Source organism: Pelmatolapia mariae, linkage group LG16_19 (assembly GCF_036321145.2).
Source record: "Pelmatolapia mariae isolate MD_Pm_ZW linkage group LG16_19, Pm_UMD_F_2, whole genome shotgun sequence".
NCBI lineage: Eukaryota > Metazoa > Chordata > Actinopteri > Cichliformes > Cichlidae > Pelmatolapia > Pelmatolapia mariae.
Window position 1 is genome coordinate 5,388,823 of NC_086241.1, and position 19,732 is coordinate 5,408,554.

The 19,732-nt window shown below is 39.1% G+C and overlaps 1 protein-coding gene across 2 annotated transcripts in view; it reads right to left on the reverse strand.

Annotated features, from left to right (window-relative positions):
• Positions 1-1,833: 1,833 nt before the first annotated feature.
• Positions 1,834-19,732, reverse strand: part of tfpia (tissue factor pathway inhibitor a) — a 46,090-nt gene continuing 28,191 nt past the window's right edge. Inside the window, exons 3-7 of one of the 2 annotated variants that reach the window (XM_063499216.1) lie at positions 13,087-13,263; positions 11,963-12,016; positions 11,183-11,242; positions 7,666-7,848; positions 1,834-3,700 (exon numbers count right to left, since the gene is read on the reverse strand). In XM_063499216.1, coding sequence (XP_063355286.1) covers positions 3,612-3,700; positions 7,666-7,848; positions 11,183-11,242; positions 11,963-12,016; positions 13,087-13,263 — 563 coding nt within the window. In that variant the 3' untranslated portion in view covers positions 1,834-3,611. The remainder of the gene's footprint in view (positions 3,701-7,665; positions 7,849-11,182; positions 11,243-11,962; positions 12,017-13,086; positions 13,264-19,732) is intronic. The other variant, XM_063499217.1, reaches the window with a different exon arrangement.

Here is a 19,732-nt window from a genome sequence, read left to right on the forward strand (position 1 = left end):
GCTGTCAGGTTGACGTTGGAAGGCAACCCACTACTTCCTGTTACATCACACTGTAGGCTACAGCTGAGGACCTGCGATCTGTGGCGAGCTCGGCACAGTGCAGGATGATGTGCCCCTTTCACTCCTACACGCTAATGCAGGCTTGTATACACAGTTTGTGTTATCAAAGAGTGTTTTTGCTCACGGGCACTTCACCGGGGAAACTGTTTTGTGCATTGTGAGTGATCTTTTCGATCCAGGCCTGCAGAAACAATGAAAGGGATCATTTTAAACACGGGAACATTTAAATCATACGTCTAAGCTTCCCTTTTTGTTAATTTTCTCCCTTTATGGCTGGGTTAAGACATCGGCTTATATTTTTATTTTACTGATCTATAATTGTGCATGTAGCCTACCACGCATCCATACGTTTCTTTAAATGGATTTTTCGTTATTTGATGGATGGGTCATCACTGATCACACACAGGTAAAAGCACTTTTTGTAGCTTTTGAATCCCTTTTGCTTCTCTGACCTTCTCTGTTTCAAATCAGCTGCAGTCCTCCAAACTGCTGCTATGAAAATACTTCTAGACCTTTCTGGAGATGCTTTCTAAAGCCATAAACATATATGCACTGATAAAATGACATGCATCAAAAAGAGTGTACTGCCAGGGGAATGTGTTTTCTTGACAGGCCACATATATACATCGACACTTCCTAGTAAAGTAAGATACAGACAAACATTATTCCACTGTGGGATCTGACATATAATGAAGATTTATTGTATTATAAGCTAGAAATACAGATAAAAATATAATCTCATTAGCATTTACTTATAGATGTGTTTCTGTCAACATGATGTTTTACTAATTTTTCTTTATGTAGAATGAGCCCCTTTTATTCATAGGAGGCTTCATACAGTACAGGGAATTGCTCTGTGAAATTATTATTGGAACACGGTGTCAAAGTGGATTTACACACTCAGAATTCAGTTGATATTGAGTGATTTCAGCCACAGCGAGGGTTACCGCCAGCTGGTAAAGCACATAAACAGAGGCGTAACAGACTGAAGGAAATATCTGAACCCTTGATCCTGCACTGATGGGATGTTGTGTCTCTGTTATGCTGATGGACTCACTTTGCTTGCATGATTTGGATCCACTTTTCATTTTAGAGGAAAAAGACTCTTACAAAGTTCTTGCACCACTCTTATCCCACTGTGATATTTCTATCGTCAATGAGAGCAATATATTCCAGCAGCTAACCAGCTAACTTTTATACGACGATTGTGTACGGGTTCATCAGAGTTTCTTCACTCAAAACAGGAGAAAGTTACAGCCTATAAAACTAAAACTATATCAGGCGATACATCTCAGTGGGTTTGTCAGTATAGAGAATGTCTTTCACATGAGATGCAGTGATTTGACATTCTGAAATTATTGTCTTGTGAAGCTTTATGTAAGTATTTATTACAGACTTGAATAAAGAAAAAAAGCCCCTAAAAAGTAATCAAAAACAAAACAGAGACCAAGTCTTGAAAATTACCCAGATTTCACTGAAAATATGCAGGCCGTGGATTCTGCACTACAGCAGAGTTTACCTAGATGCTTAAAAAGAATTCACCCCCACCCTGCACAACAATAACAGACTGTTGTGCAGGGTGTGAACGATCAGCTTTATGTTGTTTTAAAACTGATAGTTCAGTTGACAATTCTTGCAACTCTACATGATTTCTTTTGGCTTATTAAGAGTTCTGAAGGCCATTTTGCTATTCTTTGTTTTCCAGTGTAAAACTCTGGACTTGTCACACACACTAAAAGAGATGGAAAGAGAGTAAATAAACCCAAAACACAATAGGATCGTTGAAATTTATTATATAAACTCTTACAGTCCCATCCATTACAGCCATGTACAGTAAACAACACACTGTTTGTCTGCTGCTCACAAACTTCTTTCTTTACACAGCACTGCCCCCTTCTGGCTTTTCTTACCAACAACATTCCAAAGCTTGAAAACATTGATTTAAAGTCATAAAAAAAATCAATAACAAACAACAATACAGTCATTATCCTGTTCACAATGATTTACAGCTGTGATGGTTTCTTGATTGTGGATTTGCTTAAAAAATTCCATTCTGGGCGAAGAATTGTGCACAACTTTAATGCTGCCGTTCACACTGAAGAGAAACTATACCAACACCACAGTAGAACAGCATCAGGTGCTGTACATACACAGTAAATATGCATTAGATGTATTCCCATTAAGGCTATAGTGAGAAGTTTAAATCGAAACGATAATATCTGGTCGTAAAAATAGAAAGACATAAAATATGTATACATATAATAACTGCAGTGCAAAGCATTAGTGCCCAGAGCATGAACATCAGCCAAACAAATGTGTTTTTTGTCAATAAGCCATAGAAACAATGCGAATAATAAGTTTCATTAATTAAAAATCCAATTTAGGTACTTAACCTCTTAAGCCCCAACGCCCCCTGATATGGGGCAGGAGATCAGGTAGGGTTGGGGCTTAAGAGGTTAAAAATCATTTTTACACAAGAGCTGTTGTCCAAAGCCAAGCGTGCCACAGAAGAATATGAGATTCTGCCTGACGTACAACGACACCAACAGAGAGCACCGTCCTCAGCAGCACGGTGTAGCAATTATTTCAAGGTCTGCTTGTAAGATGTTATATTTTTTCCATAAATTCTGATGCAAATCCTGTAATTTTGCAACATTACTTTACCGGTAAGTATCCCCACTTTATTGGAGTATAAAGCCTAATAATTATAATAATAATAAGAAGAAATATTAAAAATAAACCCCTGCTGTTAATATGATGCCTGCATTTAAACTAATAATGCAGTGAAAAGTATTGGCTGGCTTTCATGTTGCAGCTTTATCCTTTTCAGTTTGATGATGTATGTGACACAACTCATTAGGTTCATGACACTGGCTCATACAGATCAAGCTCAAACCAATTTTTTTCTGATTGCGCTATTGAAAACACGACTATCCTGCTGCGATATCAAAGCTCATGTGTCTCTGTGTTTCTTGTGTCTCTGTGTGTCGCTCAGGCTGCTGCTAAGGTCGTGAATTTTAATGTTTTGTAATGAAAGGCAGAAATATTATTTTTTTGATGCTATGCTTGCCCTTTTCTGAGCAAGTTATTATTGAAAAGACATCATAAAGACATGATCATCATGTATACACTATAGCCTGTTCAGTGTATGTTTCATTCATATGTGGCAGCTCTTTATTAAAGGTCATGGCATCAGCAGTCTGAGCAGCAAAGGGTCACACACAGACAAGCAGACAGGATACGGCTCTTTATGATATTTCTCAGTGGCTAACTCTGTCTGTTTTTATGAAGCTTTTTTCTTTACAAACATTAAATCCAAAAATAAAATTAACAGAGTTTTTATTGACATAAACCCCAAATTATTCCTGGGATGAATAAACATGTTTCAACAAGTCAAGAAAATCATATTGCTAAGAGGAGCAATGATGTCAAGGGGTTGTGGCAAACTTGGTTGCACAGCAGAAAAAAACAAACAAAAAACATGCATAAAGCTAAAAAAACCCAAACAAAACATATATTGGCATAAATACAGCTGACAGCAGAGTAGAATCTCACACAGAGTCGAGTGTTCTTCTTGAGTGATTAAGAATGTTGTGTAAGTTTTTCCTCTTTACTCGGATCGTCATCCTCTTCCCATGACCTGCAACATAAACCACAAAATGTCTTCATATTAGATTTTTAAAATGGAATAATTTAAAGACAACAAATTAAAAAGAAATGAACTGAATGAGTATGCCATGGTACGCCAAACTTTGGAACTGATCAGTTCCAGATTGTCCTGTCTTCCTCCGATCATCCCGATTCTTAACCTGGTTCTGATGGAGGATTCTTCCTGTTAAAGGGTAGGTTTTCCTTCCCACTGTCACCAAGTGCTTGCTCATAGGAGGATGTTTGATTGTTGGGGGTTTTCTTTGAGTGTTTTCTTCGACCAGAGCGCTCCCCTTCTTTCCGCAAACCGGAACAGATACGCATTGTCTTCGACTCAAGTGCACAACACAATGGAGTATCCCTCAACGATGTTCTTCTTACTGGGCCCAACCTTAACAATAGCTTGTTGGGTGTGTTGATGTGACTCCGTGAAGAAAAGGTGGCAGTCACAGCCGATATCAAACAAATGTTCCATTGCTTCGTGGTCAGGACCTTTTTGAGATTCCTCTGGCACCAAAACAATGACATGGATCAACTGATTGTGGAATACAGAATGACCGTACATGCCTTTGGCAATAGCCCGTCGCCTGCGGTTGCAACTTACGGACTCAGAAGGGTATCAGGGGACCAAGACAAGCAAGACATCACCACACAATGTCTGGTGGAACAACATTTTTACGTAGATGATTGTCTCGCCTCCTTCCAATCAAGTACTGAAGCCATCGCTGTTACGCAAAACGCTCAAGACACTCTGGCTTCATCTAATCTGAGGCTACACAAGATTGCATCCAATGACGTGAACGTAATGAAGGCATTCCCCAAAAACAATCTAGCCAAGGGTCTAAAAGACCTCGACCTAGGAGCTGACATTCCACCTATGCAAAGAAGCCTTGGAATAAGCTGGGACATTGCAACAGACAAATTCACGTTTCAAGTGTCCACTGCTGAGAAGCCCTACATCCGCAGAGGGGTACTTTCAGTCGTCAAGTTTGTTTGACCCTCTTGGTTTTGCAGCTCCGGTCAGCATTAAAGGCAGAGCTCTCCTTAGAGGACTTTCCACAGACATATGTCAATGGGATGATCCACTCCCACAAAAGTTGCTCAAAGAGTGGAGTGCATGGAAAGAGTCCCTGAAACATCTCGAAGAAGTCAGAATACCAAGAATGTACACCTCCATATCCTTCAGCGGTGCAGAAAAAAGGGAGCTCTGTATATTCTGCGATGCGTCTAAGAAAGCTATCGCTGCAGTAGCCTACATCAAGCTCACAGATTCAGAAGGCAAAAACGAACTGGGATTCGTGTTTGGCAAAACAAAACTTGCACCGCAGCAAGAAATAACAATCCCCAGGCTCGAACTATGCGCAGCCGTTCTTGCTGTTGAGATTGCTGACATTATTACGGAGGAAATCGATGTTCCCTTCCATTCTACAAGATTTTTCACAGACAGCAGAGTGATACTTGGATACATACAGAATGAATCCAGACAATTCTACATCTGCGTATACAATCGCGTACAGAGGATTCGAAAATCGTCCAACCCAGAGAAGTGGAACTACGTTCCAACAGAGCTTAACCCAGCTGACATAGCTTCAAGATCAATCCCAGCTAGTGCACTCTCATCAAGCACATGGCTCAAAGGACCAGATTACCTACTGAGATCAACCCCTGAAGTGACTAAACACACCTTTGAACTAGTCAATCCTGAATCAGATCCTGAGATCCGTCCAACAGTGACATCACTTACAACCAATGTCGCGGCTTTTTTCCTCGAACCGAGACGATTTGTGTCTTTCTCTACTTGGGGATCACTGTTGAGAGCAATAGCAAGGCTCACTCATATTGCAAGGTGCTACAGGAACAGCACTCCCCCAAAAAAGTGTCAAGGCTGGCATATCTGCAAAAGTCTTAGTACAGAAGATTACAGTAGAGCAAAGAGCGTTGTTCTGAGCGGTCTCAACACGAGGTTTACCCTGACATCTTCACGTCTTCGAGCCCAAAAAGATATTCCAAAACAGAGCCTTCTCAGAAAACTCTCTCCTTTCAAAGACAATGCAGACTGTCTCAGAGTTGGTGGTCGGCTTTCACAAGCCAGTATGGAAAGCGACGAAGCACACCCCATTATCATCCCAGGCAACCACCATTTAACTACTCTACTAATCCGACACTACCACCAACAGGTGCAGCACCAGGGGTGCCATTTCACAGAGGGAGCCATGAGATCGGCTGGCTTCTGGATTGTCAGCGGAAAACAGAGCATCAGCTCAGTCATTCACCTCTGTGTAACTTGCCGCAAGCTAAGGTGGAACACAGAAACGCAAAAAATGTCAGACTTACCCATCGATCGTGTGACAGTCTGCCCCCCGTTTACTTACGTCGGAGTTGACGTCTTTCGACCGTGGACAGTAAGCTCTCAGAAAACAAGAGGAGGCCTTGCCAGCAGCAAATGCTGGGCCGTCATCTTCACCTGCTTGGGCATCAGGGCCATTCATGTTGAGGTCATCGAGATGATGGAGTCGTCTAGTTTTATCAACGCTCTGAGACGATTCATCTCTATCCGAGGACCAGTAAAGCAGTTGAGGTCCGACTGTGGGACCAACTTTCTGGGAGCGTGCAAGGAGCTCGGAATAACTTCAAAACACTGCGACAACCAGGAAATTCAAGACTTCTTATCCAAGAACGAATGTACATGGATCTTTAACCCTCCTCATAGCTCTCATATGGGAGGAAGTTGGGAGCGCATGATCGGCATCGTGAAGCGCATACTGGACTCTATGCTAACTGTCAACCCAGTTTGCCTGTTGACCCATGAGGTTCTCGTTACCCTTCTAGCAGAGGTAACCGCTATAGCAAACTCTCGACCGCTACTACCAGTCTCATCAGATCCAGATTCGCCCTTTCTTCTTACGCCTGCTACCCTCCTTATGCAGAAAACTGGAGTGCCACCTACACCGCCCGGACACTTTGACAATAAAGATTTGTTCAGATGCCAATGGAGACAAGTGCAACACCTTTCAAATGTCTTCTGGCACCGCTGGAAAACACAGTACCTGCTGACACTTCAAGAGCGAAGAAAATGGCAATCTGTGAGTCAAAATTAACAAAAGGGAGATCTAGTTCTTCTAAAGGACAGTTGAGCTAAAAGAAACCACTGGCCCATGGGGGTGGTTGTTGAGACCTTTCCTAGCCAAGACGGACATGTCAGAAAGATTGAGGTAAAGGTCACTTCTGGAGGAACATCTAAAACCTTCTTAAGACCAGTAACAGAGACTGTACTCCTGCTGCAAAATACTAATAGAGACATTGATCCTTAAAGATAGTGGTGACATCCAACAGATGTCAGACGGGGAGTGTGCTGGTGTAGTTCTTCTTCCCACCAGCAGGAATCACTACATTTCTTTCATGCCAGGATTTGTTTTTATTAGCTGTAGAGTTAGTAATGCAGCACACTTTGAGAAAAGGCTGACTCAGCATGTTGTTCTGATAACATCTGCATCCATCCTCTTCGTTGTTTTACAGAAAGCATCGCTTGTGAGTATTTACGTTGAACAAGAGTTAAGGCAAATATATTTGTTATTATTTATGCACTTTTATGGTTAAAGGTGTACTATAGATACAGATTTAGTTTCTTTCCAATGTTAGCTAGTTTAATCAACTGATTTGCATTATTGTGTGAATATATAGACTGAATATTGCTTATTTTCTTTTGTTTTTAGTTTCACTCTGTTGATAATTGAAGGCAGCATCAATAAAAGGGACAATACACCTGTCAGTTGTCGAGGAGTTTATCTATCTGCATAACTGTATCCAGTGTAGCAGTGAGGGCAGAATACTTTGTATTATTGTAGGTTTATTACCAGCGTAAGTGCCTTCAGGTTACTGCTGTTGTGATTTGGCAGTATATAAATCAACTAAAATGACCTGAATTGAATTAAAGTGAATCTCTTAAAATAATCCTACCCTTTCTGATGCATTTGTGGAAGCAGTGTCTCCGGGTTATGAAGTTGTTTTCATTCCCTCCACAGCCGCTGTAGGAAAATGACTGGCATCGCTTTTTTTCTGGAATGTATGCGTATCTCTTCTCTGAACCACTACATGTCCCCTTGTCCACAGGTCTGAAGCACAGCTCTGAAAGAGTGAAGTCTGTAAATCACAAGAAACGGCAAACAACCAACTTTCATTTCATTTTATCCTTAAAATGTTACATAATTCTTTGATTCAATTAGATCTATGTTAGTTTTATTAGAGAGCTAAGACATAGGCTGTAGCCTATGTCGTAGCACTTTGGCCAGCATTGTTGGATGTAAAGTGCGTTATAAATAAAGATGCTATGCTACGCTGTACCACAATCCTAAAGCTGAGGAAGATGAATGATTCTGTTTGCATCAACCTTAACTCTGAACTCCACAGGAGTTTGTGTACTGTTGCATTAGGCTTCATCCTCCTGAAACTGATTTTGACCGGCATATGCAGGCTGAGTCTTGGAGTAACAGATTCTGAGAGTGGAAGTTGTCATCACAAGGCTGTGTACGCTATCCTCTTTGATTTATTCTGTAGCTTTCTGCTGGGTGAGAGTAGGGCCATATTCCATATTCTGACTGGAGACCCATGAGCAATGACGTTTTTTTCACTACTGATGAACACTTATTTTCACTGACAAACAGTGACTTTAAAGGTTCAGCATTTATCTCAGTATTTAACTTGCTAGGGTCAGCAAGGGTCAGAGGAAACAATGAGAAAAATAGTTAAACGTCCATTCTAACATGACATTACCGATGTTGCAAGCAGTAGCAGAGCATTTGATCATCATAACTTCAGAGATGTGATACCTAAGGTAACGTCACATTGCAGAGAAATCCAGGATAAACAACAAAATGTGAGCATTTTGTGAAACTATTTCACCTAACAGGGTGAAACTACAGCACAAAATGAACAAAGCCCAAAATCTGAAAACAACTGCAGAAGCACAAGAGAGCACAGGAGGGCTTCCAGGAAACAATGACAAAAGAAAGACGATAGGACAATATATACACAGAGGCCTGATTATTTATACACACGCAGGTGGGGAACAAGGCATAGGTGACACAATTAACACAGGTGAGAATCCAGGATCAGCTAAGACAAAAGGTAAAACTAACTCAGCGTACAGTATTACTATTATTATTATTATTGTTGTTAAAAATAATAATAATAACATTTAAACCTCCAAGACCCATTCTAAACACAGAGATGAGACTCGCATTATGCCTGGAATTGCTTACACTGACGGAATTAAACACACATGAAAAAGCAATAATTATAAATGATAAATAATAATACAATCAGAGCTAATACTCAAAAATGACTCATTTGGTAATGAAATCAGCCTAGCAATAAAAACTTCAGACACTGGCTCTGAAACCCAAACTCAGATATACTGGCTAAGAATTCAAACCCCTAAATCACCACAAAGCCTCAGTCTTTTAGGCAAAGAGTTAATATTTAAGAATTATTCCACCACTGTGTTAAACTTCCAAACAAAATATAGTATGACAAGCTGTTCTCACACATAAATAGACAATGTTGGTAGAACTGGGTCAGGGCATTGTTCATATTGTCCTTTTTCACATGTAGGACACAAAAGATGCTCCTGAGAGTGTGCAAAACACAGCACAAATGACACCCACGAACTACGTATGAATTCATCAGTTATCTGCAACAATATGTACACATGGGCACAAACAGACATCACACAGACTTTGTATTCTGGAGCTGGCAGATTAAAGCTCATTTAATCTCCCATCAAACTGACTTTTGAATTGTTATACACAGCTGTCAGGTGCCGAAAGTGTTGTTTCATGCCAGTCATTGCACTGTTTGCTTTGCAAATTCTCTTTGATAAAAATAATTAATTAGATAATTCAGTGTGTTCTACAGCTGCTTTTTATAAACATGCTTTTCTGGAAAAACTATGGTGTTCTGTTACTTGTCATGTCCCATGTTACAGTAACAGAGAAACTATAACTGGTGACGGCACAAAGAGTGGGTGCAGGTAACCTGGGCAAATATATAAAGGGTTTTCATGATGCTATTGTGTTTTATTTTATTTAGCTAAATTTCAAGTTTCTCTTTTTTTTTTAAATTATTGTTATTGATGAGATGATTTTAATGACTTTCTGGGCGGTGGAGCATGAACTGTTTCATGCCTGAAAAAGTCTGAGATCCACAGAGCCACAGTGTGTGCTTCACTGAGCAGCCACAAGATGTCAGTCTTTGATTTGATTTCTTTGATTTCAACATGGCAACATCTGCTTGGCAGACAGACATCAGCATGCATACCAAATTCTCTCATGCTTCTAGCTTTTGTAACTTTGAGAGTCAAACTCAATTAATCGTATCAGTGAACTGTGACAACAAATATCACTAAAACCTACTTTCTAAATCTGTCTTTTAAAGACCTGACTAATTAATTGAAATCATAGGAAGTTTAACATTCATATCAACTTTATTTCTCAGAGACACTTTATTACACCCCCAAGTTTGTTTGTTTTTTATCAAAGAATTACCCTCAAAAAGAAAAAGATTGATTTTACGGTGGAACTATAGAGGCTAGCTTATCCTGAATCTCTTCTACTCAATATTTTTGACAACAGTGAAATTGAATTCTTAGAATTATAACTCTTTGAATGAGTTGAGGGGGATGGGAGACGAGCCAGGGTCTCCCAGTTCTTTCCTGCAAGCCGTACAAAACAGCCTTGCAACAGGACAGCTGTGATTTATGCTCCCACACTGCGAATACACCGAAAATTAGTGAGTGGGAAAGTAACAAACGGGTTGTGGGAAGAGGACACTGATGCACTCTGTTTCTGCCCTTTGCTTTTCACAACAAAAGCAATTCTGCAAGCTGTCTACCATCTATGCATCACTGCACCTTGACAATTTCTTTTCTTCTTTTTATAACAAAAAAGTTTTTGGCAGCACAAACTGCTCTAGTTAATAAATGGCCTGGAATTGCTTACTTTCAGGTCTGAGCATATTTCAGAATTCAACAATGACTGGTTGTTACTCTGAGGACAAGATGAGTGATTTAATCATGCCTCGCAACCATTAATCTATCCCACATGTCTAATACTCTGTGTAATAAATGAAAACTACGTGTACTGCTTCTAGCTTTGTGCTTCATTGTCTGACTGTATCTTAGTCGTAGAGCTTTTCACAGTTTTCTCACTGATCAAGTTTACTTCAAAAGTGAAATCAGCTACACAGCAGACTGATTTTATTGATACCACATTTTTGACTCATGTTACTTGGCTTTTTGGGACTAACATTGAGTGAAATCCTGGCTGTTCTCAGAAATGTAGCCTCTTTGTTTATGTAGTTATGAAGAATAGCAACCTAACAACCAATTTGCATAAATAAAATCAAATTAGCCTTAATTCTAAATGCTACATCCAAGATTTATCATTGGGTTCTCCTTGAAAATGTGGAATTTTCTTACCGTTTGTCTCTGGATTTGTGTCATTCCGTTGCACCAAAGGTTCATTTGCAATTTGTTCCCCTGAAATACAACAATATGGGAAGCCATCAATCAGTCAGTGAATAAATTTGCTTCCTTTGCTAGACTCAGTTGTGATCATTAATGCAAATTTTGCACCTGTGCATAAAACAGAGAATTGCAACAGGGAAGTGATTATATAAAGACTGGAATTAGCTTACTTGCGTCTTTATAAAATTTAAAAATTGGTACTCTAAAGCTTTAATTAACTAATGACATGCATATGTAACTACTTATTACTGAATAGCAATTTGTCCATCTGTGCAGTATTTACAGATTTTTGGACATGTTGTTTACTTCTGCTTCCAGTCATGCCAACATATGCTGAATGCCTCCATCAATCGCTCATCTCATTCTGGTTTTTACTGTTTTTGGTTTTTTTTTATCCCAGTTGCAAGGGCAGTGATGCCATCAGTAATAATTATATTTACCAGTTACTTAAGACGCAGAATATTACAGAGAGAGGAAATGTTGAGATGGTTTGAATATATGTGCAGGTGGGAGACAGTGGATATACTGAAGCTGCCAGGCAGGAGGAGAAGAGGAAGACTACAAAGAGGATTCAATGATGTGGTAAAGGAGGACATACAGAAGGCTGGTGTGGCAGAGGAGGATGCTAGGGATAGGGTGAGATGGAGGAAGATGACCTGATGTGATGACACTAAAAGAGAACAGCTGAAAGAAGAAGAAGATAGGCAGAGTGTAGTGTACAGTCATCTTTACCGGTCTCGATGGTTGGCTGAACATCGTCTTTGCTTGGAGAAGGAGATTCTGGTGCTGTGGTAGGGTTTGCAATATTGACACAGACAAAAGAGAAAAGCAACATCTGAGAACATGTGTCTCGACTGCCATCCAAAGTTGATTCTGTTCATCTGGAAATGATGTTTCTCCTCCTGAAAACGCTACATCCAGATGAACAGAATCAACTTTTGGGGATTTTTTTACCTGGATGATTGAGCATGCATCAAGACCTACTATAGTTGGAACAAATTTCATTATATCCCCCTGATCAATCATAATTAAAGCAAGTTTAATTCCATTAGCATCAGCTGGAAAAAGGTGTTGGTTTGCAAACATTTCGTCTATAAATGAAACCAAACATTCGTCTGTGTGGAATTAAAATCGATTCTCTCTGCAACATGGTCTTTTGGCAGAACTGGTCACAGCTGAGCGACTTGCTCGTTATTTTCCTCAAAATTTCAATATCTAAACGACTTATGCCTAAAGTCTGGTATAATTGAGTATGCTTTGGTCACTTTAAAACCATTTAAATGCTAAATCAAGGTGGAATGTGATTTCACGGTCAGCTAAAATTCATCACAAAGTTAATTTTCAGAGGTAGAATTATTTTGATTATGTCACCTCACTGAAATGGGTTTTCAGTTGATGAACAGCAACTGGCCATGTTTCCAATAAAAGAAAGCTGTTGTGTGTAAAATATACACAAAATCCAAATGATTTGCAAGTTATTCAAACCATGTGTTTAATTAAAATCGGTACAAAGACAACATATAACATGCTGAAAATAACATGCTGATATACAATTTGGTGCCAGCAGAAGCTTTCAAAAGATAATGATTGATAAAGGAAAAGAAAGGATTCTCCACTCTGTGAAAGAAAAAAAATAATGTTTCTTTACATGTAATTTTACAGATTCTAACATTATGAAAAGATTAGGGAACTCTCTGTATACAAAGGATAAAGACCATTAAGCTGTAATGAAAGGCTGTGGTCTTTGGGCCTCATGTAGGACTTCATCAAAAGCAGATATGACTATGGAAGAAATCAGAGAACGCTTCAAAACAACAGTCAGTGAACTGCATCAATGAATGCAAGTGAATCCCTACCTGGATTTAGACATTTTCCCTGACACTCAGCCATGGTCCTGAAATTGTTGGCATTGCCAAAACATCCTCCGTAATAGAACTGCTTGCACTCCTGACTCGAGCTGTCAAAGAAGAAGCGTGACACAAGCCCTCGACAGGGACCGGGAGCCTGGGGTAAATGACATGGGTTCTTCTTATCTAAGAAAGTAAAAAGAGAAGAGTTACAATAAATTCTCTTGAAACGTGTAATTATTAATTTGCTGCTAAATAGTAATAATAATAGCATGTGACTTTAATATGTCGTATGGTAGGGTGAGGCAAGGTGTCACAGAGGTTTCACCCAAACCCTCTGGTGTAACGACATACGCCTTTTTTCACACCTTGGATCATGTGACAGCACACATGATTAATAGTAGGTCAGCAACCGCCTCTTAACGGACAAATCCCACTAGGGTTTAAATACGTGAGACACCTTTTGGTTTTAAAACTGAAGAAGCCTCCTGGATGAGATCAGACTTTAAGAAGTCCAGTCGCTTTATTTTCAAGCTCTAAAAAATGGTTTTAGACATTTCAGTTCATTTTCTGAGTCATGAAAGTCCATAGTTTTGTTCCATATTTGACTCCTATCTGAAATATAAAATGCAAGAGAATGAAACTTCATTCGTTCATTCTTCATTAAAGAAAGTCCCACAGAAGAGCCAAACTGTGTTCAGTATTCCACAACATATAGAGCCACCATCACTTTGTTTGGTAGGATCAATGGTACTTCAGTTTCTTTCATTTTTATTCAGAACATAAAGCTTCAATGACTCTGAAATTGATTTCCTTTAAAAAAAAAAAAAAGCCAACTGAAACCAAAAAGAAACACGATTAACTTTGCTGCTTCAGTTGGGTTTTCATTTGCTATGAATGTAGTTTAACTGAGTGGCAAATAATTTTCAAAAGTATGCAATACCATCCGATAAAGCCAGTGATGGCTTTTTCCTTATATGCGTACGAATCAAGGCCTTGAGCAGAAAAGTTCAGTGCTATCCAATTAAACATGTCTTTATGAGAATTGCCAAACAGAAAAAAGGGGCAGGCACAACACCAAAGACAAAGGGAGGGAAGATAAACCTATTCAAAACAGTACGCGGTACAAGGTGCAGTAAATTGACTGCATGCCATGAACCACTTTGCAATCACCGGACAGTCTGTCACAGATATCCCACTTTTTGCCTCCCCAGTGGTACAGTGACATTTCTTCTCCAGTCAAGTTTCAGATACAATCCAACAGAAGGCAAAGAGTCAACATTTCCAGCAAGAACTTCCTTATGTTCCCATGTCCCTGGTGACCCACATTCCCTCCTCCTGCCAAGACTCTGCTTTCTTTTCTATCATATCTTTTCTACTTCTTACTTCAGCTCTACCCTTCTCAACTTTTGTTGCATATAATATCACCCTCAAGTGTCAGAGTACTGAGCCCAGGGTCTTACACCTCTGAGCTACAGTTAGATGCTCATCTAAATTCTGAATCTGCTACGGTGTGTCTTTTTTACTCACAGTATCTCAGATTTGTTTTATGCTTTACGCCTTTAACTGAAAGCTTATTACTCGGTAATCCAACTAAGGATGCTTATGCATGCACTCAGCAGTCACCATGTCTTTAATCTGAAATTCCCAACATCTGCAGTATGGACCACTGCAGAGATGGGAGGATGTGGGAACCCTGCTGATTAACTGAATAAGCCATCACAAAACTTCAAACCATTACAAGCAACAGACTAAAGCTTGATTTCAGTCTGAAATCCAATCATGGCTACACTATGAAATGCACCGCTTCCATTAGACTGGCATTGTCGACTAATACAGGTGCAACTCGACAAGCTGTCAATATACTGATCAGCGTGGCTCTTCACAGAGTAGAAAATGTGCCTCTAAGCCCCCTCAGCCCTCAGGCATCCAGTCCATGACACACAGTGTGTGTGTGTGTGTGTGTGTGTGTGTGTGTGTGTGTGTGTGTGTGTGTGTGTGTGTGTGTGTGTGTGTGTGTGTGTGTGTGATTCATTTATTAAAATATTTCTGCAATTACATCAAATTGTAATGGGATCCTCTAAATGCCTGTCGTGGTGCAAAAGCATAATCATCAAAGTGTAATCATTATCTTTATCCTCACATCTAAAATGACACTTGTGGTGCATTTTATTCTATGAATATTTATTCCAAAGATTGTTAAGGCAGTGAGAGAAATTAAGTAAACATCTTAAGCCTCACATCAGTGGATTGATAAGTGCAAACATCTGCTGTCATCAAACCCACAAATTATTATTTTACATTCTAGTGGAGATCTCACAGTCTCCAAAAAATACTTAATATGCCAGACTAATTTTCTGAGTAAATTATGCACAAAACAGTCGAATGTGTTCATTACATGGACCGGTGAAGACACTGTTTGAATGGTACTTTCGTCACACACTAGGATGTTCAGGTCAGATTTTGTGTTAGTGTTACTTGAATAACAATACGACAACTTGGAGAAGGATTTTAATAGGTTAGAATATGTGAAAAGCAAACTATATTATATTGTTATTAACTTAAAAACCCCTGTACAAAAGCCAAAAGCAGAAATGTAACTGCATTGTCTAAAGAATGGACAAAAAAATGACATGTTTCAGCAAAAGATTGTTAACAAATTTGATCGTGGCACTTTCATTTCAGTTAGTAAACCTCAATTATAAAAACAAGTCGATCCGATCTCTAAGAATTTACATCAAACTGTTTTTCCAGTAGGTTTAGTGCAATCTGGGAACCATCAGCCTGCCTGCTTCCTGTGAGTCTAGTAGATAACCAGGCAAGATTATATCCATGTATGTAGAGACATGTTTGTTTGTTTTAATAATGAAGTTGCAATGATGAACTGCATCAAGGTGGTCTGAGTGGATGGCGGTCATTCAGCTCACAATACCGATCTATGGTTCGAGTTAGGCAACGAAAACACTTTGGAGACTGAAGAAGTCTCTTGGATGAGAAACGTTTTTCCCACGCTACGTCCAGATGAACAGAATCAACTTTGGCTAAGGTTACGAACGGACTGTGGTTTTAAACAAAAGTAAATAACACTTTGTTTCTCAAGTAATGCGAGCTTTGTTTGTTTCTCCTCTGGTCTTTCCCTGACCTTAACCAAGCACCCTGGTGACCAATCCATAAAGTTATCAGCAGTTATATCGGTGGAAGCACACCTTGTCATCAGCACACTACTGATCCATTAGTATTCAGCTGTATACTTAAAAATGTTTACTTCAAGTGATATTTTAGCTGCGTGGAAACATAATTGCACAGATAAAGTAAAACAAACAGTCTGAGCTTAAAAACTTCAGCACTCTTTGAAATACTTTTGCTCGCCAACAGTTAAATGGACAGACTGAACCATCACTGGTTTCCATCAAGACTGCGACAATTAGCTGCCCAGAGAGTGTGATTTACTGGCTAACAAGCCAAGAAAACACAAAATCAATCACTCTTGTTCGAAGCCAAATGAGAATTCTGCTGGGACTTCTGACCTGTGCGTAAATAAATGCTGCTACCTGTCTAAACTCACTGTGGTCAAGCATCTGAGGACTAATATGGTTGCCAAGTGATATCTTAAAGCTGCACACTGTCTGTTTGGTTTATCTGTTAAGTCTTTGAATAATCACTCTCCACTGAAGGCTGACTGTGATTAAAATGCTATCATTGTAACATCTAAATACGTTTCATGAGGTGACTTTGACTTAAAAGCTTGGGCAAAGAGTTGTGCCAAAGGGCCAGGCTTGCGCACTCACCAGAGCAAAGCGACGATGAATAATTCAAATGCACAATTCTCTATTAAAGCCGTGGAGGTGGAAGAGGTGATTCGTGTTTTGAGAATTATCGGTCAGCTTTTTATTTTTATTTTTTTTCTCAAATACTGGGTATGAATCATACAGAGCATCCCATCATTCAGCAAAGCACACTTTAATATTTAAGATAGCCGTGAAAGAGCTGAGCTGAGCTGGATTACGTGTGGAGAAAAAAAGAAAAACATGTATGTTTTCATATTTTGCCTAAATGTTATCTGCAGAACGAGGAGACAGATGAGATTTTGGAACAATGTACAATGACTCTTTTGATGGGACGAGGTGAATATTTAGACTACATTTCAGATCAGCCCATCGCTTCTTTATCTCTTCGCTTGCTCATTTACTTTCTTTCTGCTTCTTCCTTCATATTTTTTTTTTGGCAATACACATCACCGTATTTTGAAAGGTCTTTATTGTGCTTACACATTCTCAGTGAAGCCTCATGTGGGGAGAAAAGAGAGCTGATCTGTAATGGAAGAGTAAATAAAGAAAAATAAACAAACTCAGGGTGGAAAAATAATTGAAGCCTGTGAATTCCAGATGATAATGACAGACACAGATCTCAATAGCAACTTTTTAATTCAAGATATATTGCGATATGCTTCTGATTACATTGTTATTATGCTATTTTTGTGATTGGAAAGTAATAAATAAATGCAGCTTCCAGCCTATAAGCACTGATAAAGGTCAGCGCTTGCAGGCTGAGCTGCGAGGAGACGAAATATTGTACGAGTGTCTGTCTTATCTCAGCAGAAAAAAAGAATGTCAAGAAACTATCTCCATAATTGGACGGCCCGAATTACTTTCTAAAATTGCACATGCCTGTGAGTTAAGCAAGAATGCAACTAATTATTATTGATAACATTTTCTTTTCATTAGCAATTCATCTGCCAGTGACTCAGGCCGACTGACTCGGAAAGAATGCAGTGCATAGTGGAAAGGCTCATAACAGTTTCCTATAAGACTAAATGGATGGATTTCAGTGGGGAATTTCCCTTACTAACTGTCCAGCTGCTTCAATATATTAATTCACTGGCATAAAGAAATTAAATAAGAAGCTCTAACTAGAAATTGTTTGGCATTTTTGCTTATTGCATGTGTTTTATTTCCTTTAACTCCACATTGAAGCTTCTAATTGAAACATACGAAACCCAAATTAGATGGGAACTATAATCACAGTCATCCTCATCATTGTGGTTACTGGTTCATTGGAAACCCTTCAGAATAGGGAAAACAAAAGACTACTTGTAGAGGTACAGAATCAGGGCAGCTGATGTAACTAGTACATGAAACTGATATTACATACATCTATTGGGCCACCTAATTGGATATGCTTTTACAGTTATGCTCTTTACAGTATTGCAAATATTGCCTAATATGTGCTCTAAATGGCTTTCTGCTGCTCTTAAATGTAACATTTGACACAAAATTACATAAACTATAACTGAAGTCCACATTATCCACAGCCTCAGGTACAGTACAGATGAGGTGGTATAAAAATCCTTCAAGAAAATGCTGTTACTAAACGAACTAAACCTTTAACCCGTCAAACATCATTATGTCACATCCCAGATAACACACCTCTGTACCACTGTGTCCAGCAGCAGTGAGAGGACAAATCTGGAAATTACAACATTGCCTTTGCTAATTTTCATCTAGCATAATAACGTCACAACATATTTGTAAAACTTTAATAAAAACAATACATTTCTATGATTTTGAGATTTCATACATAAACACTGCTGGAGTGTGAGGAATAAACAAATCAACAAAAATGATGGATTTCGGGGGTAAGATTTATTCTGGTTTATTTAGCCACCTCCAAAACATACTTCAGTCCCCAAATGGTCACTGCAAAACAATGTAAAAACAGCTTACCCTTGTATAATGATGTTGTTTAGTACACAGGCCTTTTCCACTCCCTTAACAAATTTGACATTTCAAAGACCTCCAGCAATATAATACCATTTGTGTAGTTACAGTTTTGCTGCTATCTCTTTTTTCACTTTGGTGTATAAAAAGCTGTGCTCACACACTGAATGTAAGAGGTAAGTACAAATAAGCACATCAGTGACAGAGAAACCCTTGTTTGTCTCCCTGACCTCTGCGGGCTTAGCTATAAAAGGTAAAGCAAACTAAAAGAAGAGTTTTAGACCTGGTGATTTATTGGGGTAAGCCACAATGTTCCTCACATTGGTTTCTGACCTTTACGAGAAGATTCTCGCCAAGCCGTCCATGTCTTTGTCATCTGGTGCAAAGAAGTTTAGAAGGGACAGGCGGAATAAATCAAATCAGAGTGTGCAGACTTTTTGCCATGTGCAGTGTTTGTGAGAAATAAAGGGCTGCTGATTTGACAGGCCTGCTGCACAGAATGAGTCAAAACACAGAGGAAGACACTGGATCTTAGAGATCTGATTCCTGAGAATTAGTGTGATGACATTTTCAAGCATTCATTGTGAAAAAGTCTAGCTTTGTATTCCTGTTGGCAAAACCATACAGAGTCGCTGAGTGAAGGATTCAATGTGCTCCATCATACAAACAAACATATTCTGTAAAAGGCCAATTGTATAGTGGAGAGCACACTAACATGTAGCGCTAATGAAATTTTGATGCTAATTTAGGTTAATTTCAATTTAATTTACAAACCCATCAGACTGAATAACACAAATGTGATATTCGTTTTACTAATGTGGACCTGAAGGCTACTTAATTATGTTATGAATGGCTTGAGTTGTTTAAAGCAATCTTACCCATACAGTATGTGGTATGGAAAGATACATGTGTATTTTAAAAACAAATTTAAAACTAAG